The sequence below is a fragment of the Rhopilema esculentum genome, chromosome 20, assembly GCF_057945365.1.
Source record: "Rhopilema esculentum isolate cy_ngs chromosome 20, ASM5794536v1, whole genome shotgun sequence".
Lineage (NCBI taxonomy): Eukaryota > Metazoa > Cnidaria > Scyphozoa > Rhizostomeae > Rhizostomatidae > Rhopilema > Rhopilema esculentum.
Window position 1 is genome coordinate 2,772,530 of NC_142834.1, and position 27,350 is coordinate 2,799,879.

The 27,350-nt window shown below is 35.2% G+C and overlaps 3 protein-coding genes across 3 annotated transcripts in view; 1 reads left to right on the forward strand and 2 right to left on the reverse strand.

The window, feature by feature from the left end:
- Positions 1–689: 689 nt before the first annotated feature.
- LOC148957810 (arf-GAP with coiled-coil, ANK repeat and PH domain-containing protein 2-like) lies at positions 690–2,555 on the reverse strand. Its single transcript, XM_089114591.1, has one exon. It carries the CDS (start codon positions 2,251–2,253, stop codon positions 1,561–1,563), a length of 693 nt encoding a protein of 230 aa, XP_088970717.1. The 5' UTR covers positions 2,254–2,555; the 3' UTR covers positions 690–1,560.
- Positions 2,556–5,644: 3,089 nt separating this feature from the next.
- On the reverse strand, positions 5,645–25,807 carry LOC135687099 (uncharacterized). Its single transcript, XM_065203556.2, has 11 exons — positions 25,456–25,807; positions 20,206–20,274; positions 19,009–19,170; positions 18,074–18,232; positions 17,165–17,248; positions 15,847–15,921; positions 15,120–15,245; positions 8,247–8,288; positions 7,888–7,929; positions 7,220–7,336; positions 5,645–5,854 (listed from the first exon to the last, which is right to left on the reverse strand). Exons 1-10 carry the CDS (start codon positions 25,565–25,567, stop codon positions 7,221–7,223), a joined length of 987 nt encoding a protein of 328 aa, XP_065059628.2. The 5' UTR covers positions 25,568–25,807; the 3' UTR covers positions 5,645–5,854; position 7,220.
- Positions 14,484–27,350, forward strand: part of LOC135687097 (nuclear cap-binding protein subunit 1-B) — a 52,943-nt gene continuing 40,076 nt past the window's right edge. The window contains exon 1 of the mRNA XM_089114588.1: positions 14,484–14,644. The gene's annotated coding sequence lies outside the window, so the exon portion shown is untranslated. The remainder of the gene's footprint in view (positions 14,645–27,350) is intronic.

Here is a 27,350-nt window from a genome sequence, read left to right on the forward strand (position 1 = left end):
ATCGTTACCTCGCTGAGACGAAGTACCAGTGTGCTTGTTTACGCTGTAAGAAAATAAACTTTGACTATGATTATCGATCTTCAAAAGTTAAGGACGCCGGAGCACATTTTGGAGTATGTGTGTGTGTGTGTGGGGGGGGGGGGGGGGAGCTGTAGGCGAGTTTGCTAACTCCTGTTGTAGTTTTCCCCATTATTTTTGATGCCACAATATCATGCTTATGTAAACAAGTGCCCCTTGGCTCTAGCATGCTTGCAAGTACAACCATGATAAAAAGTTCATCATCATCATCTTCAGTAACAAACATTGCTTTTCTGTCCAGATAGTACTGCCTACATCATACATTGGAATTCTAACAAAAACTACAAATAATTACAGATATTTTCCTTTACAGACCACATAAGTAGTGGGGTTGAGGTGGTTTAGCCCCTCAAATATTTTCCAAAATATACTTAAAACCATACAAAAATCGTATTGCTCTTCGTTTTTAGTATGTTTAGCCCCTGATAACTGTTAAGCCCCCTCAATTCATAATATGCTCTGTGATCTTTGTTGCTCTTTGATTGAAAAAGACAAATATTTTTTCTTTTACCATAACCAATGAATGAAATATCAGGCAGAACAAAAATTTCCTTTAAGGTATGATGTTGCTAAGAAAACATGAATTGGTATACAGAAACAGAAAAGTTGTCTTCAGTTATATTACTCTTTCATTTGTACATGAAATTAAAATATTGATACAGGCATTCAGATTCTTAAAGAAATTTAAAAAAATCTGAGATACATTGAAAACTCAACAAGAATCACAGTTACACCAAATAGGTCTTAAATAATATATGATGGTTCTGAAACTTGATATATTTACAGTCAACTACTAAAGATCATTAAATATATTATTGTTTTCTCTTGATAGTGAAGTGTACAATTCTGATTAATACAAATACTGAAAACAAGATACTGAAGGAATAATTTTACATTTATATCTGATATATTATTCACTATTTAACATAAGTTTTTCTCGATCAATTTAAGATTTTAAGCATCTAAAATCTGGGGTTTTGAGTAAGACAAACAGAAGTATAAGAATACTCACTGAGGTTCTCATATACCAAATACTGTAAAGTAGGAAAGGAAATACTGTAAATTGTTTTCCTCAAAAGATACACCCTTCCTAGCAAAAACAGCTTTTGCAGATTAAGTACATTGTGTTCTAACAACTAGATAAATAATTAACTCTATACTTGAGTCCAAGGGGGTGTCACTTGTATGGCTGCACCCAATGTACCCAACTGCCTATGAGCATGGCTGACATGATGCTAGGAGCCTGTTAATCATATGACTACAAACTTCTGCAGCAACAAGTTATATAACAATGACTACATTTCATAGTTTCCACTGTTGAATATTTGCTTGGATTGAAAATATTATTTTACTAATAGCAAAAATTTTGGGAAGAAACACAGGGAATCAATCAGAAAAGTCTCCTTGGAAACTTGTTGCTTAATCTGACATTATACTGAAATTGGTAACCGCTGAAAGGGAGGGTTGTGGTTGAGTATACTTTTATTCAAGAAAAAAATCATTGCGGACATTTATGTTTTCAACGAGTGATAGTGCTTTCGCTCTTCGCAGTTTCTTAAAATCTGCATTGTCTCTATTTTGAGTGACATTAAGCAGCCATGAGAATTCAGCCGATTTTGGTCTATCAGGTTTCTTCGCTCCAAACAACGACAAGTCAGTCAACGATCTCGAATGTCTTTTGGCATGTCCGTCTAGTTGGTCGAAAACACCCGAAATTCTTTCCTGATCTCGCTTTTCCATCCTTTGGTTTGTTAAAGCTTGAAGAATAGCTGTCATCCACTCATCTCGGTTTTCGCCATTATGACACCCCAGTAAGAGGGTTTTCTTGCTGAGAAGAGTTGGCATTGATAACTTAATGCAAAACATTTTCGATTTACCAACTCCTAGTTCTTCCAAAGTCATTGTAAGGTTCTGAACAGGAAGCATCTCCAAAGGGAAGGACTTAAAATCACCCATGTGCTTGTAGAAGTACAGGCCGGAGTTTGTGAGTACGACATATCTTGCACGCCATTGCTTTCGAACTGACGATGAGTATTTAAACAAATATCCTTCACGAATAATATCGTCTTCAGCCAAAGATAATTTGCTGTTATCTTTTAAGAATTTCATGCCGGCAACAGAGAATTTCCTCGACTTCATAATGGATGCAAATTGATTATCTTTGTAGAATCCCATCAACAATCCTCGCTAAAAGGTAAGCCCTGATATTTGCGCCAGTTCCGCTATCTAAATATTTAAAATCTGAACCGTGAACCTTTGTTTTCGATCCAACCGCGTAGTGGTTAGGCCATCTGTCGTTCCTCAGCCCTCTGTTTATCGATTTCAACTGTCAACTCAGCTTCAATTGACAACAATATTTATACAATAGAAACGTGTTCAGTTTCACAAAAATATTTAAAGTACTTTGGTTCAACTGAACTTGACAGCTCAGGGCTTTAAATAGAATAAATGTTGGCACGATCAAAGGTCCAGAATGAGACCTCGTTTTAAATAATAGCCTCCCTTGTTTTCATGTCATGACAACTATGACAACAAACTCATTGTTTTTGATGAGTAAGATACCAGTGCATTTCGTAGAACTGACAGAAACATCCTGTTGCTAGAATACCGCTTTCTTTTTGCAGTTATGAGTAGGAAAGGAATTCCGTTACTAATTGGTCCAGTGATGTAAGAATTACCACGACAACTGAATCTTTCTCCTACCTGGTTACGTGGCTTGGCTACCTTTAATTTTATGTGACCGACTACTAGTTGCAAAAATTGGAGTCAACGTACAATTTTTCTTCGTTATTTACTTTTTCTAATCAATTTTAAACAAAATGTATAGATTTTATTATTATTATCAACATTTTGTACTGCAAAAAGTTTTGCGTTTGGAGCTTAGAACTCATAATATGAAAGTTTGACAGTACAATCAAGATACAGGCTGGCTGTTTTATAATTTTCAAAACTCTAAGGCTGGATTGTTCTTAATATGTTCTTAAACTATGAATTTGTAAGCAAGGCAGTGTAATTGCTAGCTGTTGTAGTCAAGTCCCATTTGTCAACAAAGTGAATGAGGCATCCGTTTTTCGCTGACAAGTTGGAAAAATTTACCGACTAAGCATCCCTAGCCCCTACATGGCAAAAACTTTTTATTTCTGAGATGAATTTTTTTAAAGGGGTTTCACAACTTTTTTAAATTTGCATTTGACAGTAACTCAGTCAATTTTTTTTCTTAACTTTTTCTTAACTTCCAACCAATTTCTAGGCTCGTGTTCTTACAGAATAGTTTCTATCAAAAAAAATTGTTTTTATGTAAGAATCTCTTTATTTATAATTTTTACCTTACGTGTTGCTTTTGAAACATAAGCCTGAAATGACCGATGTTCGACAAACCACACTCGGCTGTCTACAGCAAAAATTACAACATTTGCGAAGAATTTTTTTTGGTGTAGCTAAACATTCAAAATGAAGTTGAATTTTAAAAGGCCCAAATGTTCCCATTTGCTTTAAGTGCACTGTTTGCTTTATGTACATTGCTTCCTTTCCTTTTTGTCTCGTTTATACTCCTTTTTGTTCTGAAAAGGCTCTTTTCATCTAAATCCCCATCAGCAAAAATTCCTAAAAGATCCCCTAGCCACAAAGTAGTTTTTTACATGTTATCTAGATCTTACATCAAGAAAAACCACTTCTCCGGAATCACCTTTGGCGATAACTCTGTTTCTAATATTCGTTGAATGTTTCCAATTTCAAAAGGAAAGATTTTGCTTAAAGAACTCAAATAAACCAGAAGCAATTCAAGAACATTTTTATTAAAAAAAATGAAAAACAAACCTTCATCAACAATCCCAGCTGTAATATGTACAGTTTTTAGTAGAGGTGATATTTTGTATCATATTTGTCCTGTCCTCATTATCAGAGTTATGGAAACACAATGCCAAAAGAAACCGAAGTTCATACAGCAGAAACCCGCATAAAAGAACCTGTTTTTATAAGAACATTGAGGCTGAAATTTAATCTTTTAAACCCCATAATCAAGAAATTTTGAAAGGTTCTTATATATATAAATATATATAAGAAAAAAGGGTTTTTAGAGTTAATCAGGTTATGGTATGTTGTATTCTAATTGGACAATCTAACAACACAAATTCATTTGATTGGTTAAAATTTAACTTTAAAAAAGCTGGTTTAAGTGTGTCCCTTTTTGAGAATTATTGCGGTGGAAAACATTGTTAATGTGTGCAAGGCCTGTACGTATATAAGAGCCTTGTTAAGAACCTTTTAGACTGGAATTTAGAATAGCAGCCAGTTAATTAAGAACCTATTCAGGCTGCCAGAAAAAAACCTAGGTTCTTTAGTGCGAGTTTCTACTGTAGTCTTAGTATAACACTACAAACCACATAAGTTTATAATACTTAATACTACGTAAAAACTTTAAAGTGAATACTTTACTTCAATGGTTAACTGGTGCTCTCTTTTTCTTTATAAGGGTATTCAGACTCGGAATCATCCAATTTTTAAGAATATTGTAAGAATATTGCTCAGCCTCAGCTCGCATAATTGTGAGTCATTTCCAGCAGTTGCCTGTTTTGCCATATTCATAACAGAGAATTGCATGACGGGAAAATCTCGCTATTTTAAAAACCTGTTTTTCTTTCATTCAAGCGCAGGAGATGTTTCCTTTATCGGGTTTGAAAAAGTAATAATACTTTAAAAAGGTATTCAGACTCAAAAACGAAGGTTTTTCAAGAAAATCGAGGCTGAAAAATTTTAATGTATTCTTACAAAAAAGAAAGTTCAATGATCCCCATGGAGTGTACTCGAAAATTTTTTCACTGGAGCACTCTGCTTATTTTTTGGAACTGAAATTCTCGACTTTTTTATTTTCAATTGGTTTGGCAAAACGTTCTAAATTTCTATACCCCATATTATTTCAATTTGCTGTTTTAAATTGACTATGTTTCGTTAAGGACGTTGGCTTTGGAATACACATGCTAAGGCACAAAACTTTTTGAAATGCTATTTCGCAAAATTTAGATCTTTCGGTTTTGATTTTGGCAGATATTTATATTTTGGGTGTCCGTGATAAAGTCTAGGCTGAGCCCTCATATCATGGTCATATTAAAGTATACTCCCTGGTTAATTGCTTTGATTCGTGAGAGATCAGAATTGCGAGATACAGTCTGTTTCTGCCAATTTGAATGTTAAAAGATTTTTTAAAAAATAATCGTAGTTTGGATGGCGCATGCAGAATGGTTCACAGATGTCAATTCTCCTGTCACTCTTCTTGTCAAGCTACTGTGGTGTGCAGCCATAAAATTCGTGCGTTAAGCAACCAGTTTGCGTGTAAAATGATAATTAGTTATAAGAAAACCGTATTTTTTTCATTCGTTATCTATTTGTTTCAACATGAATGCAGAATAAAAGCGCAAACAAAAACATCTAACTCAGTGTAAACACCACAAAATTAAAAACAAACATTTTGAGTAGGTATATAATGAATCATTTTGCTACTTCGTCTATAATCTAGCACAATGGTGTATTGCTGTTGGAGAAATATGATAAATCAAAGAATTTTCAAATGTAGCAATCATCAATTCTTTTTTATATCATCAAATAAGTTTACATAAAGTTTCTTTAAAATAAGAAACTATTAATGATGCCAATAAGAAATTTTACAGAAAATTCCAGCTTTTCAGCATATTTATCACAACATAAAGAATAAATAAAGTAGTCATGACTTGAGTTCTCCACCCGCATTTTTAACCAAGTTCCTTCTGTCTTTTGCCAAGGGCTGAAAAAGAATGCCAGCATTAGAATATTGTCATAAAAGCTCTACATGTCCAGATAATTTCTGTACCACAAAATTTGAAGATGACCGGAATGGCGGAAGCATGTCGTCTTTAAGCACACTTTGTCCGATACTCCTCAAAGTTAAAACATCGGATAATCTCTAAAGGTAAATAGAAATTTGCATCGAAAAGCCAATTGGTCAAAAAGAAGGAACCAATCAAATGCGTCATTCTCCTTGTCACGTTACTTTCGATCCGCCTCTGGATATCAATGTCCGTTTACCTCAACAAAGGAAATACCTTGCTAGCTTGCCTTTAGTCATTACATTGACGTAACATGGCATGACTCTGTGGCAGAGGAAAAAGTACTTTCCTATGCTTTGTTTCCATGTTCAAGCAAACATGCTACCAAATTTCCGAAATACATGTTTCAAAATTTTAGGAATACATACTTATGGCAAGAAGAGAAAGTTGGTTATAAGAAACTTTACTTTGTTTGAATTTTTTAATGTTACTTTGTAGGAAAATGGTAAAAATATTGTAGGGGAAGTTTTTCATTGCAGAAAATTTGGAATCAAATGGTAATTTTTAAAGCAATGTAAATGTTTAAAACAGTAGCGGTTCAACGGATTCCGTCTAATTTCGATGAGGAAAGGTTAGGGATGGGGTACAATTTTGGCAATGTATTTTTGTGATGCATTCTTATGATTTTGAAACTGGCTTTACGTAACCAAAAGTTGGTCATTGGCTTTCCTTATTGACAAAATTGACGTTCCTTGTTGGTAAACGGGCTTTTTCTGACAGTAAAAAAGGCTTGGTCTAAGTTTTTTCTTTTCTTTCCCCCTTCCAGAGCTTGTGATATGTATTCAGGATAGGCTTAGATGCCGTAAATCCTCGAATTAGCTCCCTGGTGCTTATTTATTTTTGAAATTTTTGAATGGAGGCTTATTCGAGGGCGGGGGGCTTATGAAAGTATTGGAGACATTAGAGAGGCATTGTTAAAAGACCTCGTTTATTTTAGTATTAATTTCTTTATGAGCATTTAATTAATTACTACCAAACGTATGAATTTGTTGTGGCAATTCAATAAAACGCCATAAGCAACCTCAGATGGCGAAAATCATCAAATTGAGGGGTACAATTTGAGAATTTACGGTAGCAGTGGGGGCTTATTCGAGGGGGGGGGGGGGCTTATTGATAATTTGTAGTTCTAGGGTGGAGGCTTTCGAGGGAAGCTTTTTCGAGGGGGGGGGGGCATTTCGAGGATTTATGGTATAGGACATGTCACAAGGACGCAATTTTCGAACATGCTGTTTTCAGTGAGATCTCTATAACTTTTCTGTAAAATTGCAAAATGTGCTACTCACATTAACATGTTTTGCACCTCTTACGGCAGTAGTATCGCATCCTTTTCCCGTTGAGCGAATCCTCATCACAATGTATTTGGAACCGCTTGCAGAATATCTTTGAAAAATCTTTGCAAACTATAAACAAGAGAGGATCAAGCATTGGTTTTAAAAATCCCATTTTAAAGATTGGTTTCTAATAAAGTTTTGGGGTATGATATATAAGAAGATTTATGTAGGGTATGACAGTGGCGGACACTTGGGGGAGGCGAGGGGGGCCACTGTCCACCAATACTTTAGAGGACAATGGTCTTGTGTTCTAAAACAATGGGAAATGTGACGTCATCCTATTAAAACAATAAGCTTGCTCCCCAATATTTGCCAAAGTGTCCGCCCCTGGGGTATGATTTATAAGAAGTCTCTCTTTTTTCATCAGAAAGCCATTTTCTCATGAATATAGATGTTTTAGGACCATGAAATGACAAACCAGGTAGATTCTACTATAGGTTGTACCTAATTTTGTACCAAATTCCCCACCCAAACCCCGCCTATTAGAGGGAAAGCAGTCGTAGGAAATCTCTAGAATAAGATTGCTTGAATTTTTGCTACATTTCGGCCACTGATAACGAAAAAAGAATAATTTGAATTTAATGAAATAGTAATTGCTAAATTCTGAAGTTAAGAATTACCTGGTTTTCTGATTTGCTTTTTTAATTCTTGCTTTACCGTACCTGAAGGATCAAAGAAGATATCAAATTATAGCTATAGAAAATGATTTACTATCTACATATGTCTGAATTCGTTATATATTTTAAGAATTACGCTCGTATTGTTTAACAAAATGGTTGATCGTGCAAGAGCCTTTCTCACATTGCCAAAATATAAAATGGCTGATTCTTCATCAATGTTTCTCCGAAATTAATTTCTCTTCCTTTTTATGAGCTCATATTACAGCAAAGCCGTTGGTCAATAAAGAATAATATTTAAGTTTTATGAAATTTTTGTTTTTAATTTCAGAAGTTTATCAATATGAGTTATCAAGGATTACCTGGTTTTATGACGTGTTTATTTAATTCTTGTATCCTGGCACCTGAAACGATAAAATAAGATAGCAAATTATCGATGATCGGTCTTCAGTGAGAAAAAATTGATTTACTATATACTGTGGTCTGAGTACCTTGCATAAATTCATGAAATACGTGGTTTTTAGGCAAGCTGAAGCTGGGGTGGGGGGGGGGGGGGCTAAAGGCTGTAGCCCCCTCAATCTCTTGCTTAAGTATGGTATTAAATTTGTGGCATCAGGGATGAGGGTGGAAAAACCACCATTAATGTTTGCTAATTTGTCTAGAGCCCCTCACTCCAAAATGTGTTGGTGTAGTATGCTAATCGGTCCCCCATGCAAAAGTGTCCCCTTTGAGGCGATAAGTATATGCGTTTCAGTAACCTTCGTGAAACGGGTAGCGTTTCAGTGACCAAGTGGTAATGGCGGAAGTGTATAGCGAAGCTTCGAGAAAAAGTTCAAGATGCTGATATATTCTAAAGTTCAAGATGACTGTTAAATTTACTGGAAATCCAAAAATATATTATTTATAATGCAAAGATTGCTTAGATTTCTTGCGGTAGATGATAATAGTAAGCCGAAATAGAAAGTTGATACGGTGAGTTTAGGCCCATCAGCTTGATTCGTGAAATCGTGGCAAAAACTGATGGTTTATTCACAAGAAACGCTCCCTTGTGTTTAAAATCAATTTTTTTACTCGTGCATACTTGATTGTAAAGAAAAGCTATGTACAAATCTAACATTAATTGCATATGAAAGGCGTGAATGTTGACATATAATTTATTCGTCCCTGCTCTGTTTGGCCTAAGCCTTGCTACAATTTGAATATATAGTAAACTTTATCGTGAATATCGACATTGTCTTTAATCATGCCCATTTAATAGTATTTTTTCCAAGATGCTGCTACTGAAAAGATATGGGGCTAGTGCCCCCTTGAAGCATGCATACATTAGACGGGGAAGATATTCTACCCCATGTTAAAAGGGACAGCCCCTCCATTAAACTTTATGACACCTCTGAAAAAAGTTATCAAAGTCTCTAGAATCAAGGTGGAATTTTTGCATCCTTTCTTTTCAACTAAGAGACAAAGTAGGCAAAGTATTTAGATGTGTATATAAACTGTATACTTTTCAAGTTTAGGCATCTTCTATATCAATAAATGATCCAAATCCCCCTATTAATTTTTTTAAATTGAGGAAATTTTTGTCTGAAAACATTTTATCTTGAATATTCTGTACTGATATTTACAAGTATAAACATAAAATATTGCTAATTTTGTTTTGCTTAAGAGGTAATATTGTTCAGAATGTCTGCTTTTCAATTTGGATGTTCTTGACATTGACAATTATTGTTCTTGGTTTTTCAAACACTCTCTATTGATGCTGAGCTGAGCATTTTCTTTTTCAAATAATACATCTTCTGAAAACTCTTACTCAATAAACTTAAACAAGACAACAATGGATGAGATGTTTCTTGTATAGTGTAAATTTGATATGACGATGTCATCATCATTAATAATATGTAAACACTACAACTGTCTTAGGGTTCACATTACTTTGATAGATGGAAAGAATACATTATTTTTGTTTCTTAAAATTTTTAAAATGGTTTAAACAATTGACAATCATGAAAAAATTTTCTTATTTGTTTTGTACAATTGTGGGGTCATAATGTTTACTGTATAATACCATGAGATTGTACTTTTTTGCTAGAATAAGCCTGACATGATCTCTGACTTAGCCCTCATTCACTAAGGGGTTTATTGCACAGCTCTTACACAATAGACATTTGTGTTCAGATTTTTTTGCATAAAAATGAGAAATAATAATTGAGAAAAAACAATAAAATCAGAGCTGTTTTTCTCAAAATGCATGTATTTATTGTCAGATTTATCAGACAAATAAAGATTTTATGTAATATAAACTTTCAATGCTTTTCTTATTAATGCTTTCAGGTATTTGGCAGACCTTTTTCAGACCTTTTTTCAGACCTTTTTTCAGACCTTTGGGAGATCTTTGGTAAACCTTCTAACCAGTTCAGAGACTACAATGTTAGTTTAATTTTGTGGTTCTTAACTTTCATTAGCAAGACCTATTAAAAAAAACATATCAATAATATTCCTTATGGATATGATAAGAATAAATGCATATGAATATAAAATGCACAAAATCAACTGTGTTAGCCACATCAGGGGTAGGTAGTACCTAGGCATTTCCCTGTTTGGCAAACAAATAACAGATTTCAATGCAAATAGGGGCATTACAAAGTTCAATATGGCCACTTAGCCTTTCAGTGTATCTTTCAGAAGAGGTAAAGGAAATTGTGGTGGTTTTGAAAAAAATAAAGGGAGTGAAGAGGTTTACAACTGATATTTCATACAAAGTCTCAATATAAAAAGATTAGTTACTTATTGGAGTGGAGACCATCCTACTGTAGGCATGGGGGCTGCAAATTTTTTATTTGGCACAAGGACCTTTGGAAGCTGTTCTGACTTTCTGGAGACAAGATGTTTCAGTAACAGATGTCTATAAATTGCAATTTTCCCTCAAATTTCAAGGGAACGGGGGGGGGGTGGCTCTTTGGGTGAGATCAGATACCAGGATTCCGCATAGAAAATTTCCTATTAACGCAATTCTGCAAGGAAATTTTCGTTTTACCGCAATACCGAGCTTTCAAATTGAAAACTACCAAATATATCGTAGTCTGAGTTTAGATTCAGGCAAGTGAATTTCGATTAATTCTAAAGATCAAATTTTATGTAAAACTGTTTTATGCACGATACAAGCATGCATAATATTGCCCCTAAATTGGAAAATTCGCAATATGTACACATCTCTTCAAATCACCATATATGAAACTCGACCCTTTTTTATCAAACTATCTAGCATCAGCATGTATTAATGGCGAATTGTATCTTGCAATTGCCCAATCAGAGACCCCTTACTGAAAGGTTTTATGTAAAGGTACAACTAGAATATCAACGACAAAGTTGGGTAGCAAAGGAGGGGACATATAAACTTCTTTGACAAAGAATTACATTCTTCCTTCTGATATCAAAGAGTCTGAGTAAAATGGGATTATTTTTCAACGTTAAAGTTGAAAACATTATCTCGCTATTGCTTACAAAGAATCAACGGAGATAAAGCTGGACACCTTCGCGCCTATAAATAGGCAACTGAAAACTCATCATAATGAAACTTCTTTTCGCTACGAGAAATTCCATACAATGGTGTATTTTGGTACAGGTCAATTCAAATACAAATTGGATGAGATTTGATTTTTTCCAGAACAACAAGACTAATGTTTGCTGATTGTCTTTAAAAGAAATCACAGTAATCATTTAACATAGCCCTCGTTGAATTTTATCAATTTTTCTTCATTTCAGAATTGAAGACAGATACTCCACTTTTTTCCCTTTAGAAAGAATCGGAGTATTAGCAATAAATCGAAGTTTAACCAAAAACGGAATACAAAAATGGAAACACAAAAACAAATTAATATTCAAGTCCAAAGTTTCAATTTCAAAATCTATCAAAACCTTGAAATAGCTTTCCGCCCTTGAATATTCATTTGAAGAGAAAAGTTGTATAAGTCACAGAATGTCGCCTCGTGTCGCAAGTAAATCGAGGAGGCATGATTAAGGAGATATATTTATCTATTAAAATTTGAGAAATAACTTCTTTTTGTTCATATACATAATAATGAAATGTTTTTATTCGACTCATAAAATGCCTTTTTGTAACTACAGAGACAAAAATTCAGCATTCAATGATTATTCAAATTTCATTAGATTTCATTTTCACATTAGTTCATAGGCTCATCTATGCTTGGGACTAAATATGCTAGTGCGGCTCTATTATTAACCAGTGTAAGGAGTTAATACAATAATGCTAATATATAATCATATGGTAATTTACTTTATAGTTGTTCTTGTACAACCCAGGTTAAGACTTGAAAAAAACCCACCTTTTCTCCTTTTTTTAACAAAAAAGGCCTTGGAGAATGATGGATCAGAAACTTAAATTAATTTGTTTAAAGTACATGACATGATTAAAGTATATGACAAGAGAGTGTTATGGAACTGGTTGGGACAGAATGAAAAAATTTCCACACCTTTTTGCAGTCAAAAAGTGCCTTTTTAACCCCAGAAAGTAACTATTTTACAAGTAGGATGCCCTCAAGACTAATTTTTTTGGTTACACAGAATAAAGTATAATAATTTCCTAAAATATTACCCTTTCCCAGAATTATCTCATCAGAATTCGGCGAAATACAAAATCAATTACACCGAGATGTCCCACCCACTCTTTCTCTGTCTCTGCCATTGGGAACTTTGCAGTGGAATGTATACCCAGGCTAAATTTTGTGTGCACCTTGAATCGCATTATAAGGCCATACGTCTGCTTACGGTAGCCAAGACCTAGATAGTGGATAGCATGGTCTCACATGAATATGAAACAATATATTGGTTTTACCTATTGATTTCGTTTGACATAACAAATACAGTGGAATCCCGATATAACGATTTCTGAAGGGAACCAGAAAATAGTTTGTTATATCGGAAGTTCGTTAAACCAGGGGTTCATTGTATCAGGATTCCACTGTATGCTATGTTCATGTGTCAATAGTCCTACCTCTTCAGCTGTAATTTCCTCTCTTTATAAGATCTAAATAAAGTGTTCTACGTTTCCCTTAAATTTTTGCCATACAGTTATGAATAAACGTTACTTTGTTTCCATTCAATTTCCACGATATTTTCTACAATTCTTAATGTCGAAATTGCAAACTACAATTCTTAAGAATTTGATGGTAATTTCACTGAAGCAATAGTTATACCATTACAAATTTGAAGAAAGTCAATCATATTTTATTGATCCTATCAATAAGACATTTTGATGAATAATTTAACCAGAGCGATATTTCAATTATTGACCTCTTCCATAGATGTTTTGGATAGGGCAATCAGTTTTTAGGTAAATGTCCCCCTATTGTTTTATAGTGTTCTATAGAGGGGACACTTTTGCATAGTGTCGTTTTGCTATGCGTTTCGGTCCCCCCCCCCGGACACTTTCACATACAGTTTTGTTATGCAAAAGTGTCCCCTATTGTTTTGTAGAGGGGACACTTTTGCATAGTGTCGTTTTTCTATAAGTTTCGGTCCCCCCGGACACTTTCGCATACAGTTTTGTTATGCAAAAGTGTCCCCCTATTGTTTTACAGAGGGGACACTTTTGCATAGTGTCGTTTTGCTATGCATTTCGGTCCCCCCGGACACTTTCGCATACAGTTGTGTTATGCAAAAGTGTCCCCCTATTGTTTTGTAGAGGGGACACTTTTGCATAGTGTCGTTTTGCTATGCGTTTCGGTCCCCCCGGACACTTTCGCATACAGTTTTGTTATGCAAAAGTGTCCCCCTATTGTTTTATAGAGGGGACACTTTTGCATAGTGTCGTTTTGCTATGCATTTCGGTCCCCCCGGACACTTTCGCATACAGTTTTGTTATGCAAAAGTGTCCCCCTATTGTTTTATAGAGGGGACACTTTTGCATAGTGTCTTTTTGCTATGCGTTTCGGTCCCCCCGGACACTTTCGCATGGGGGGACCGAAACGCATATTACACCGGCACCCCTGAAACACAGTAGTGGATCGTGTGAAAACTATGTGAAAACCTAACTTACTCACATTAAAAGCAATATAAAATGGCTAATTTCTTATAAATGTTTCTGCAAAATGGAATCACTCTCAGCAAAGATAACATCTTTGCTCTCAGCCATCTATTTTTTCCCCAGTCTTATCAATTCCAGGTTGCTTACTTTCAAACCCAAAGCAACTTGTTTGTCTATAACTTGTGTTACGTTTTATAACATGTTATTGTCGGAAGTATTAATTGCATTATCAAGATTAAAGTTCTTGAAAATTTTATCAAATAATCTTACGGGATCAGCTATGTATCCTGTTTGTGTTTTAGTTCCAAAAATTGCATTAAAAGGCTTCAAAGACCAACTGACCTCGGCATGAAGCCACTTAAAAGGTGCTTTTTAATTTGATCAAAGTATCTCTAACACGAAGTGTTTATTGCCAATTCAGAGATGTTAATTTTATTACAGAAAATTTGTGCCTGGTTGCAACAAATTTTATCTCATATATATAATATAAAATCAAGATAACTTTTATCTTCATATAATGTATAGAATAGACGTTTACGAAATCGAGACAGAAACATGGCGCGAAATTCTAATCGCACAATCATGTGAGCAAAACAATACTGGAAGTGAGCGGCGAGTTCTTTCTGATGGCTATTTACAAAATAAATTTTTTCGAAGTTAAAGATCGTGGAACGCCCTTAAACCAGTCTTCAAAGCACGGCACTTCTCTTAAAAAATATCGTGAGTCTTAAAAGCTTTTCCTCTTTGCCTTGTGCTTGGTACGGTATAGACTTTTAAAATGTAAGAAGAAAATAGATCATTCATTGCACGGTTTTTTACGTTAAGTTAAGAAATAGTTTAAGAGAATATTAAAAAACGGCTAAGGGATTTTCTGTATACAAATTTGGCAGTCGGTTAAGGAATTTCAGAACCAAGCCTTGAACAAAATCCTTTTGTAATTGAAACTTTGAAATGTCCTGGAGAATGCTTCTTAAAGTCAAAAAGGCATTTTGGGGTACACGAGTCCTTTGTTTGCAATGAACAACCGCTTTTGCCCCTAATTGCTCTCACACTATGATGTTCCCAACCATTTCATTTATTCTACGGTAGTGTTATAAATACAATTTTTCATCTGTATTTTTATTGCTCTGTTACTGTTGTTTGGCCCCTTTGTGCGTTTAGGTAACACATGAGGTATGCAAATAGTGAAACTTACCACAAAGACCACAATATCTTGTGCAGTGGATACTCATTACTTTTAGTACTTTGCAAAGATCGTAATTAGGATATCTTTTTGCCAAAATTTTGCAGGAATGAGTGCCAAGTTTGTCTACACAACTTTCTGCAAAAAGAATACAACACAATATCAGAAAGTTCAAGTCATCAAAAGTATCTTGTATACATGTGCCCCTGAAAAGTGGCCTACAGCAAAGCCCCCATTCCTAACTTTTTAGGATGGCAACCCTACAAAGAACATATAAGCAGGGGCGTAGCATGTGGTGGGAGAGGGGTTCGGGGTGTACACCCTCAACTTTCAGAGAACTCGTTGGTAGAATTTAATGTATAACAAAATATTAATGTAACAAAAGATTTTCTGTCGGTAAAATATGGTTTTGCATCTCTTACACCCCCAGCAAGAATAGCTATGCGACACCACTGCATATAAGAAACACACGCACTGGTAACAAGACCGGTCCTGTGAATCGTCTACTACACAACTCTATGAACACGTTATCCAACCCTTTATCTATTATAAAAAGGTTCAATATAGAGCTCTTATTATCTTGATGAAAGTTAGTTATATTTCTCCACTCATTGACACATGAGGTCATATTTTAAGGATAATCACAAGTTTTCAATAATCTTAAAGTGCCTTTCTTACAAGATGCAGCTTTTTGTTTCAGTGCATTTAAAAATAAGTTGAATTTCTTTTGAATACTAACTTGCTTTCACTGGTGTCTCTGTAGCTGTTGGTATGGCTGTTGTTGTTCTGTTGGCGATATTCTCTTTAATTTGATCTGACAAAAACAATTATTGCTTTAAGAAATTGTGCTGATAACCCCTTAATATTATAGAAAAACGTACAGACTTCATACATTTATCACACAGATTGGTTATTATTGCTGTGGATCAAATAGGTTTAAACAGACAGCTGCATAATTTTAACTGAAATTTATTATTGTATTTAATAAGCTGAACAAGATTTGTCCCTAATTTTTATAGTCAGTTTCTAAAATGTTTACTAGGTCACCTTCAGATGAAGCAAAATTAGACCTAGTTAGCAAGCCCAATAAAAGTTTGATAATGGATCAAGTTGAAGTAAAAGGTTCATATAAATGATTATGGTAGGGGTGTAGGGGGTACATTGAGGGGGTCCACCAGTGATAGTCCCGAAAAAGCAATCAACACAGGTCCTTGTTATGGTTGGTTAGCAGTCAAAAGAAAATGATCAGTTGACATCTGCATCAGGCTCAGTGGTGTTATGGTCCGGGACATGGTGTCCATGCCACTCTTAAAATTGAAATCTGAATTGTTGAAAAACATGTTAATCCTTGCACCAATGTGTCTGCTAAAATTTGTCTGAAAATTGATCTTTTTGGTCGATTTTAGTTTTTGATTGCTGAAGCACATCTGATCTTGCTCTCAATGGTGAAATAGTTATTTGGTTTTGAGCATTTTTATCAATTGATTTCTTTGTTATTAGTGTTTGTGTTTTGAAAACCTTAAGTAAATTAATCTTATATTATTAGGTTTGTTGTGAAAATGTGTAGTTTTAACAAATATGAGAATACCGTAAATCCTCGAATTAGCACCCTGGGGGCTTATTTATATTTGATATTTTTGGATGGGTGCTTATTCGAGGGGGGAGGCTTATAGAATTATTGTTGACATTAAGAAGACGTTATTGAAAGACCTGGTTTATTTTAGTAGGAATTTCTTTATGAGCATTTAATTAATTACCACCAAAAGTATGAATTTGTTGTGATGGTAATGCCAATTGCAAAACTCATCAAATTGAGGGGTCCAATTGAGATTTTAAGGTAGCAGTGGGGGCTTATTCGAGGGAGGGGGGGGCTTATTGACATTTTGTAGTTCTAGGGTGGGGGCTTATTCGAGGGGAGGGGGGCTTTTTGAGGGGGGCAATTCAAGGATTTACGGTGTGCATAAATGATGACTGAATAGAAAAATAGAAACGCTTTACATAAGAAATAAACCTGAGATTATAAATATATATATTTATACTCATATATTGATACATACTGTTGATTTCTGTGGTAAGCCTTTTTGTTGTTGGTGTTGCACTTAGGTTTGTTGAAGCAGTCACTGTTGCATTGGATTTTGTAACTATAGCAACAAGGAGAAATGTAACTTTAAACACCTGAATTCAACAAAGTGATAAACATTTTCAAGTATGATTTAAAATTTAGCAATATATTTCCAATTTATTCAATACATTTTTACCAAAGATATGGCAATTAAAGATACAAAGTTAAAGATTGATAAATACAATACACTCTTACACAATGTTTGACCAGTGGCGGTGCCAAGGGGTGGTATGGGGGGGGGAAGTAATTACCTCCCCACTTTTGTCGAAGCATGGTCTACATATTTCGTCTAAAAACGGATTAAAAGCACTAGGTAGGGGTAGATCATATTTCTTAAGGAAATTTGACCTTATACAAATCACTGAAACGAGGCCAATAGGGCGTGGTCTCACGGGTAACACCCATTACCCTCCCACTCTGCAGCAGCTGGCGCCGCCACTGTGTGTGACAGATTTCCAATGGCACTGAGAGAGCCCAAAAGGTTTGCTGAGCCCAAAGCCGACAGATTACCCTTTAAGAAGCAGAGCTAAAATATCTTGATTTAAAAACAGAGAAAGTTGCGCGGACTTTAAGCCAAAACAAGAAAGCCAGCCCCCTGTTTAATGCTTGTAATATTTCTTTCAGAAATGGTTATTTGCTCCGATAATATAGCTGGAATATGGAAAACAGGTGTTTCGTTGAAACAAGCCATGAAAATTAATTGGATGAACAGTTTATGCGAATGAATAAATCCATTGAAACATGTACCGTGAAATCGAAGGAAAACTATTTAGATGAAGAGAACTGGATTATCTTGTAAAAGCTTGAAAAATCTTTCAAAATTTTGTAAAAGTTATGAAGTTACCTTTGTTGGTTTCTTTCATTGGAAGATTAGAGGTTTCTGTAACTTGCAATCTGGGAGCAAGCGTTGAAGGATTACTTGCACTTTCGGTAATCTGTGTTGACTGTGTAGTTACTTCTTTATTCTTTAATGTGCTTTTTGTTGATGACTTCTTCAGAGGACCTTTTGTAGAATGAACACCGTTATTAAAGGCAGTACGTCGCGCCGTTCAATGGTTTATCGAAACAAAGAACAAAATTTCTATTTCAGTGAATTTTCATTTCGTAACAAAGGACGCTTAATGATGCTAACGATGAGTTGTTCTAATTTGTCACGCTTCTCTAATTTCGAGGACCCGCGAAATTCAACAAAACGAACAGCGCGACACACTGCCTTTAAACTTAATAAGCACAATTATCTACTGCAAACTGTAATATTTCTTAAAAGTCTTTTGTAAAAGCAAAATTTCCAATTGGCACGAAAAAAGCTCAACCATAACACTGCATGCTAATGGCACCTTTTTTGACGAGTACCAATGCAATAAGATAATCCCAATAAGAAAAACTAAAATTTGAATTTATTTATGAAATATACGGTTATGAAAAACTTATTTGATAATATAAGCTTCTCGTTGTTTTGCGTTATTCCTGTCTGTTTTGTTCATCACAAGATTCATGGAAAACGATGGACGGCCTATTTCAGGGTCTCTTTCTTCAGGCATGTTTTACCTTTTCATGCATCCATATTAATTTTTGTATAGTTTTAGATATTCAACGGCCTAGACAGTTTAGTTATTTGGTGAAAAAATAGTTATAGTTTCTAATAAAGGAGACATTTTTTCGTTAGCTGATTCTTATTTGAAGAAAATATTTTGTAAAAATAATAGAAAGATGTTACTGATGTGGTATTTTGTCACTAATATTTCAAGCTTCTTTCGTATAACATTCTTTCATACATACTTATCTGTGATGTTGTTTCAAATGATTCTGTCGGTTTTGATGACGTACTCAGCTCCTTCGCATTTCCATTCACAATGCCTGTTTCTCTTATTGGTGTGACCACAGTTGTTGGTAGATGTGAAGGTACTGCATATGTGTCAGAAGTCTTCTGTATCTTTGTTTCTATAGAAGATTTCATATTATGTGAACGCCTTCAAGTAAAAATATGATACATATTTGCCGGCAGAATGGGATGTATAACAACTATTGTGTAGACAGAAGGAGTTCGTTTTCACCTTAGGACTCCATTGGTAGCCTTGGTGGCAATCTTAATAGTCATGTGCTTGCGTTTCTGATTGGCCTATTTCGATCAACAACTGGGTGTATATATTTCCTAGCGTAGAGTTTTCGATCTATGTTCAGACATTTCATGCTCTGAAGAGTGGCAGACAAAAAGCTTTAGTAACATGTTTGCTTTTTTCAAAGCCATTTTTAAATTCTGTACCGCGAAAAAATGTATAACTCCTCAAGGAAACCCTAATATATTGTCCTAGAATTGCTTTGTAAAAAACGTTAGTTTGTTGTTACTCCTCCCAGCTTCATACGTTTTCAGTATCGGTTCATTGCTGTGTACGTTAATCGATTCTCGCTTTTGTAGAACTAAAGTGCCGGAAGAAAGCTTTTTTGTGGATTAAGGATTTGGTAATCCGTTGCTTTTAAGATTCCGTACTAATTTGATTATGACGCCTGTCCGCTTATACTCATGAAAACCGGATAGGCGTGAAGTTGGGAAACCATTTACCTTTGGGTATCTAAGTTCCGTTAGCTTTTCTGAGAATGGCATATTAAAGTGTCTGAATTAAGACGAATTATGATAACAGCAGCCCAATGTAAGAAAATACATTACGGGCATTTTCGTTTTATGGGACAAAGGTTTAGAATTAGAGCATAAGGTCAAGCTAGGCCCAGTTTAATTACCTTTAAATGTAGGTAAAATATAAAATAGCGTTTAATTTTTACACTTGCTTAACATTGTGAATATTTCTCTTTCATTGTAATTTGATTTTGCAACAGCCTCCTGAAAAGCAGCGAGTCTTGCTGATCGAGGCATCGAAAATTAACTAAGCTTAAAATTAATGAAGGAACAATTAGAGCCTGCAGCACATTTTTCTACATTCTTGGGTAGCTAACTGTCTAGACAATGTAATTCAAACCTACCACTAATCAAGTTGTTTTGCTCTTCGGGTGATTTCTCCACCGACACACTGTTTGCGATGTCTCTGGTATCTAAAAGAAAGAATATAGGATAAAATAAAATTAAAGCCAAATCGATAACAAGTCTTACGCTTGCCGTATAAAGGCTGATTTCCACGAGGCGAATTTCGCATCGAATTCGCTGCGAATTCTCTTAGAAATTGTCTTTTGATTTCCACGGGACTGCGAATTCGCTGCGAAAGAATCTATTGATTTCTCCCAAAACTCAACCTTAAGGCGCCCATTTTACAGAACTGCAAGAATGGCGAATGTTTCAAGACTTTCTTCTTACAAATCAAGCAAATTTACCATGCTTCAATTCGTTATTAGGTGCTGCGAAATATTTCGTCGCGAAAAAGTAGAACTCTTTTCTACTTTAGTGTGAATTCGCATCGAAATCAAAAATTAAAACTGCGCATGCCTTGATCCTTTCTCAGCGACTTCGCCGCGAATTCGCTGCGAAATTCACCTCGTGGAGATCAGCCTCAAAGCAGGACGGTCCTAAGTTGCTCCTCTGACTGCTCTAAGACTGTTCTTAAACAAGCCATATACGTATCAGCCAATCCTTAAACTTTGTTTTTAGTGTCACTCCGCTTTAAGATACACTACTGATTGCAGTTACATAAAAAATTAGGCCCAAATATGCTAAACTTTCATTTCATGGCGTGACTATAACTGGAGTCTACAGTTTCTAGCTCTAGCCACTTAGAAGCATGAATAAGCTAGATTAAACTTCAACTTTACTTAAACTCTGGCCAACAATGTCTATGTTTGTTAAGTTAACTATTTTCACCATACTAATTTCAAGTTTATCAACTCTTTTGCATGTCAAAAGGAGCTTTGGATGATATCTTTAAGCTCTGGGAATGGTGAAAATCAATCCTACGAGGTACTAAACCCTTTTTCGGATTCCTCTATGAAAATCTACCTCACACTGTGGTTTGGGCGTGGGTAGAAAATCTACGTAAGAAGACATGAAGCCATTAATCTTTATGGCTGCTTTCTTCGCGGTTTATAACTGTTAGGGAAACATAATTTATGGGGCTAGGTTTTGTTGTATTATATAAATCCCCTAACATATTAGCCATATGAACTTTGCAAAAATGGAGCCATTCATTTCCCCCTGTTTTCGATTCCTCTTAAGCCCACTGCAATGTATTCCGAGCTTAAAGAGGGAGTTATAAGCCAGTTGAGCTTTCATGTAGAAATGTCGTTGTTTCTCTTTTTCTAATTCATCTGGGCCTAGTGCTTTGTAACGTTGAAAGTGAAATGCTTTCGGTTGTTGCTGTGGTAACGTACTTTGTTGTGATGGTTGCTTAGCAACAAAAGATGACACCTTTGATTTACCTTTCGTTGGTGCCAAGTATTTTTGAAAAAGATTGAGTCATTTCTTTAAATATTTGACGATGGTCTCCGGTTTGGGCTGGGCTGACGTACAAGAATTGCCCAAACATCTAACCGATAGCAAATGAATATGCAAATAAGATTGATTTGTTTCTTTATTCAAAGTTGTTACAATACCTTGCTACACTGACACTAATTAAAACCAATTAATTAAAACATATCATGCTAATCAAAACCAATTGCCATCTCTCAGTATAAATCATACTTCATCATTATTGCATATGTGAATTTACGTGCCAGTGTGATTCTGGCTACGTAGGACGCACAACCCAAAGATTGGGGGATAGGATAAAACAGCATGTCCCTTCCAACATACGAAACAAAACTGCCCCTCAAATAGAACAGCCTCCTCGATCTTGTAGGTCTAGAAACACTGTTAAAACAAGTGATTCTGCCATTGGTCAACATCTTTTAGACAACCCAGATTGTGCAAAACACTATAATGACGACATGTTTCGGATAATTGGCAGAGCCTGGTCGTCCTTCCATCTAGCAGTTTTGGAGTCAATCTACATAAAAACGAAAAAGCCGCCATTGTGTAGACAAAAGGAGTTCGTTTTCTCTCTTGGACTCCATTGGTAATTTTTTTCTTTAGGCTCACGGCACTGATTGGTCAACTATACCGGTCTTGTGCTTGCGTTTTTCTGATTGGCCTATTTCGATCCACAACTGGGTATATATTTTTCCATCGTGTTTTTTCGGAACCTATTCTGACGTTTTATGCTCTGAGGAGTGTCAGACGAAAAAGCTTTTAGTATGTTGTAAAATGTCTGCTTTTTTCAAAGCCATTTTCAAATTCTGTACCGCAAAAAAATTGTTCATATTGCATATGTACTATTTGCTAAAGCAACAAGTACAATCGAACGATGAAGACATTTTTCTTGAATATATGTGATGACAGGGAGTATTTCATTTCGTTGGGGGATCGAGTTTCCATATCTGGCAACATCTACATGACACAGTAATAAATCCATAAATTTTGTAATGGGGCCTTGTTGTTTTTAGTTGGGATTTCACTTCTAAATCGGAAGCTATAAGGCCATTCTTTCATAGAAATTGAAATATAGTTAAACTGTTAAATGTTTAATTTATATCTATCACAAGATATTGTGAAATTTCTTACGAGAGTCGATTTTTTGATTCTTGTAATAACTTAAAAGTTCTTTAAAAGTTGATTGATAATCGTTATGGGCCATTCTCACTGTCCATTCATGAATAATGTTTATTCAGCTTTTCCTACTAGATAAAGAAATTATTAATGACTTTAAAATAACCAAGCATTTTTAAAAGAGTGTCTTATTACAGGATACTTATTTCTCATCAAGCAGTATCTTATATACTATTTCAAAATACAGTTTCAAGATACCTCAAGTATAAAACTGGTTTTGCCAAGTTACTGAGTTGGTTGTTGAATTGAAGCAAGATGGGCTCTTTAAATAAAGTTCGCTTAGCTAATGAAGTTGAAAGGAAGTCATGTAATTTGCACATTGTCCCTTTTTATCTTACAAAACATTCATGTCAAAAATTTAAGGTAACTATGATTTCTTTGGGATGACCAACTTACTGAAACCTATTGGTCTGGTAAAGATTCGTCTTGCCAGGGGCCGCGCACTACTCTAAAAGCGGAGGGGCTGAAATGGGTGAGACCGACATTTTTTGAGGCCACGCCCTCTTGAACGCCGGAACACGCCCCTTCTAGAAGATGCTTGCTTATTTCTATTGAATTTTTATAAAGAGTCTGGTTCAGAGAAGATATCAATAACTATAAAAATAGATAAAATTAGCTTGAGGGTAAAAAAACCAAGCTAACCAAGTTGGAAAATATATCATATCATTGAACAAGATGAAACACCCAGAAAAAGAACAAAAATGGTTCCCGGTCAATGAGAACTGCTACTTCATAGGAGTCAACTATCCCAAGTGCCTGCGTCTTGAAACTAAAATTCGTGGTTTTCAAAATTTACTATTTCTTGTGAGAACCAGATGATTTTTGCCGAGACGCGATATTCTTATCTACAACTACATTCTCTACTCAAAAATAGTTTAGCAAGTAATTTTTAATAGAATGGTTGATTCTCTGATGAAATATTCTCAGTCCCTTAACATGGGAGGAAATTTTCTAAAGCACGATGTTTTTTCTTCTTATTATCCTTGTTTTGGAAAATTAAACCTCGGTATTCTTATTTAGCGTGCTTCTCTAAAAAAGAGACTATCAGATTTCAAGATTCGTTTGTAAAAAGAATCTTATTACAAGATAAAGAAGGTTGCGTTTTTGCATCTTCTCTAGTATTCTAAAGATACCAAAGATGAGGTGCCAATCCCTAGTTATGGGCGATTCCTTTAAAGTGTCTCATGTGTTATAATAAACTTAAGATATCGTTCTATTCTGATATCAAATCACATATTTCGTTATTCTTAAGAGGAAATACGTTTTATTGTGACAATTGCTGGCTCCAGTGGCGCAACAATCAATTTAGGTCCGCGAGAAAAAAAAGGGTCGACCACCATTGATTGGCCACATAGCTAAGATTTTGTAGCTTTGGTCCCTCATCTTTAAGAAAATTGATCGTGACTCCTGGGGTTTGCCTAGGCTTTCTACCTTGTTCTTTTACTTCGATTGCGTTCTTATGTGCCTGAACCTTTAATTTGCCAACTGCTTCAGCAATTGTTCGACTATGTGCCCCCATGATTTCATTCTCCCTTGCAATCGATTAAATGTTTCAAAAGAAAACACCTTTAAATGTTTAATCAGAATCTTGAAAACACTTTAATCAGAATTTCCATACTTATAGCAAACTCACTAATTCAGCCCCATTTTGATTATGCAAGCAGTGCTTGATTTCCATACTTAAACAAAAGATTGACCAAAAGAATTCAGACAGCTCAAAATAAATGTATCAGATTTTGTTTGAATCTAAATAACAGAGCACATATAGGAATGAAGGAATTCACAAATATCAATTGGCTCCCCACGAAAGAGAGATTTGAACAATGTATGACTGCAAAGGTTTTCAATTTTTTTGATAATTCAGCCCCACCCTACATGTCAGAATGTTCTTACCAGTTGGCCAGAACAGAATCACTCGAAGATCTAAAAACAAACTGAATCAACCTTTCCGAAAGAAAAACATAGGGCAAAATTGCCTCTCATATCTTGGTCCCAAAATTTGAACAATCTACCGTCAAAACTAAAATCTGCAAAGAACGTCAATAGTTTCAAACACAAGCTCAAAGATAAATTCTTTGATGATCTACAAAGTCAGGAGGATAGCCCCTACACATTTTATTGAAAACCCAAATTCAGTCAACGAAAAGGTGCTAGTTAACATTTTTCCAGAATTACTTTTTTCCTAGTTTTGGATACAAATCAATTTTTCATGTACACATTTTTTTATAACACCTCTGGAGGGACCATTATGGAAACAAGATCGTTATGATCTTTTTAATGCTATCCCTGCCATTTTTAACCTGGGGTGTTTTTAGTCTATGTTTTTAACTTCTATCTGTAAATTTTATACATCTGTAATTAGATCTTTTTCTTTTAAATTGTAATTATTTGATGGCAAAATTATACATACATACATAACTAAAATGCAATAATGCTTTTAGATTAAGCAAAGCCTTGGGACAAAAATCTGAGCCCTTTTCCTGATAAAAACGAACTTTGCGAGTATAAAGTTGAGGAACATAAACAAAAGTATTTATAAGGCAGCACTGAAAAACACAGAAGAATAGAGTAAGAATAGAGTAATCAGAATATATAGAATACACAGAAGAATAGAATAGAGAATTGAATTTTTGTCGACTTACCATTCAGAAAGAGCTGGTCCTCCAACGGTCCGCATTGGACAAATACTTGAAAAGACAGAACTCCGCATAGGAAAAGTATGGTTGTAAATTGTGATTGCAGCATGTTGGGCATAGATAGAAAATTGTCCAAAAATCTCAAGATGCTCAGTCTCTGTGAACGATTTCTTCTGGATTTATTTTCAACGTCAAGTCTTTTATAAATGACTTGATTATTAGCTAAACGTGACCTTTTCGGCGTAGCTAGAGGGAACGGAAATGATTGTGCGACTTTCACATTATTGTTAAACTGTAATCTTCCTCGCCGTCATGATTAATCTTTGATGTGGATTCCTTCTTGTCAATGTTTTTCTGTTTGTTAGTTGCATTTAGCTCTTGATACTATTGAAAACAATAAACGAATCCGGATTAAAATCCGGACAAACCAACCAACTATTCGGATTTGCGCCCTTAACTTTTGGCATGGGATAGGGTTCATTTTAAGATTGACTATCAATATGTTGTTTACTTGTAAAAAATTGCAAACTTTAAAGCACGCTTGGTGAATAAGTAATATGTTTACTTTGGAACCAAATAGGACGAGTGTTGGAATTTAATCTATGACATAACATTTGTTGGCACTGGAAACCGGGTTGATTTGCTCTAAAAGGTACGTCAAAAAAGATGTCTTCAGCCAAATAATTTTAGCCCTAATTAAAAAGGGTTAAAAAGGGTTGAAGTCAGCTATTCAATTTAGATAAGAAACGACTTTCTTCGAGACTTGTAATATTTCTTGAATAATTTTTATTGTCCTTTCCTTTTTGATATCCTTCAACACTTTCTTATACATTTAAAATCAGAAAATGGCAAAACCATTGAGGATTGGCTTTCATTACGTCATTTACGCAATTTGTGGGAAAGCAATTGATAGATTGTGGGTAGTTTGTGCACGGAATGTGTGGGGGTTTGTTGCGTATCTGCAAAATGAAGAGGGAGGGGTCACTCAACTTGTCAGTAAATACCCTTTCGTGGTCAGTGATGTAGACTCAAAAATTCTTTTGTTTCAATATGAATGAATGAATAAAGTGACATGTTTCCTAAACAGTGTGTCGAATCTGGCTACTGAATTTTCTTAATAAAGCTTGATTAAATGAAATTTAATCACGTTTAATATGTGACAGGGTACGCCTTTTAGGTGCCCCTTGGGCTTTTGTTTTTTGGGCACAGATTGCACATTTGTGGAGTTTGTGTTTATTGTAGCAGTGCTCGAGTAAGCTTTACATTGTGTTATTTTTACGGCTAAAGTAACAAGCGTGCAAGTGTGCATTGGCCTTGGGTATATAAACTTTGTCTTAGCACAGTTTCATTCTCACACGTTGCACGACAACTCAAAGTTGGACTTTGGAGAGGAAAGGTTTTTCCTTTGCGACCCTGCCCACCCAACCCATGTCTAGAAATTTTTCAGGGTTTTTATTTAAATGCATGTTGACTTTCTACTTCTTTTTTTCGTGCATTAGTTAATGGCCGTATGGCTTGCGACTTTTTGCATGAACAAGGTGCTGCTAGTCGGCGGACGAAGGCCATTATTTTTCTTCTCAACCCCCTCAAAAACGGTTGGGGTTTTATTTATGGCCGCTTTGCGATTGGCGCACCGACAGCCCAAAAATAAATGGTCCAAATGATGAGAGAACACCACCTTCAGTCTTATGATTGACAATGGTAAAAAATTCTGAGGACCATCTTACCCCTAATTGCTAATGGTTTTTGTTTAGTAACCTGGAACAAATATTAATTGTTTTTAAACTAGTATTTGCTGGTACAGAAATTAAAAAAAGGTTTCCGAAAAAGCAAATATCTAAACAGAATGAAAAAGTTGCCATTTTGTTTATAATACGACTTAGTTTTTACCCTTGGTAATA

Coding starts and splice junctions, on each gene's coding strand:
- LOC148957810 (XM_089114591.1), bottom strand. CDS start 2,253: ATGGGATTCTACAAAGATAATCAATTTGCATCCATTATGAAGTCGAGG.
- LOC135687099 (XM_065203556.2), bottom strand. CDS start 25,567: ATGCCCAACATGCTGCAATCACAATTTACAACCATACTTTTCCTATGC. Junction 19,171..20,205: donor GCAAAACAACTTGATTAGTG/GTAGGTTTGAAT, acceptor AATCTTCTATAG/AAACAAAGATACAGAAGACT. Junction 18,233..19,008: donor TGAAACAACATCACAGATAA/GTATGTATGAAA, acceptor ATTCTACAAAAG/GTCCTCTGAAGAAGTCATCA.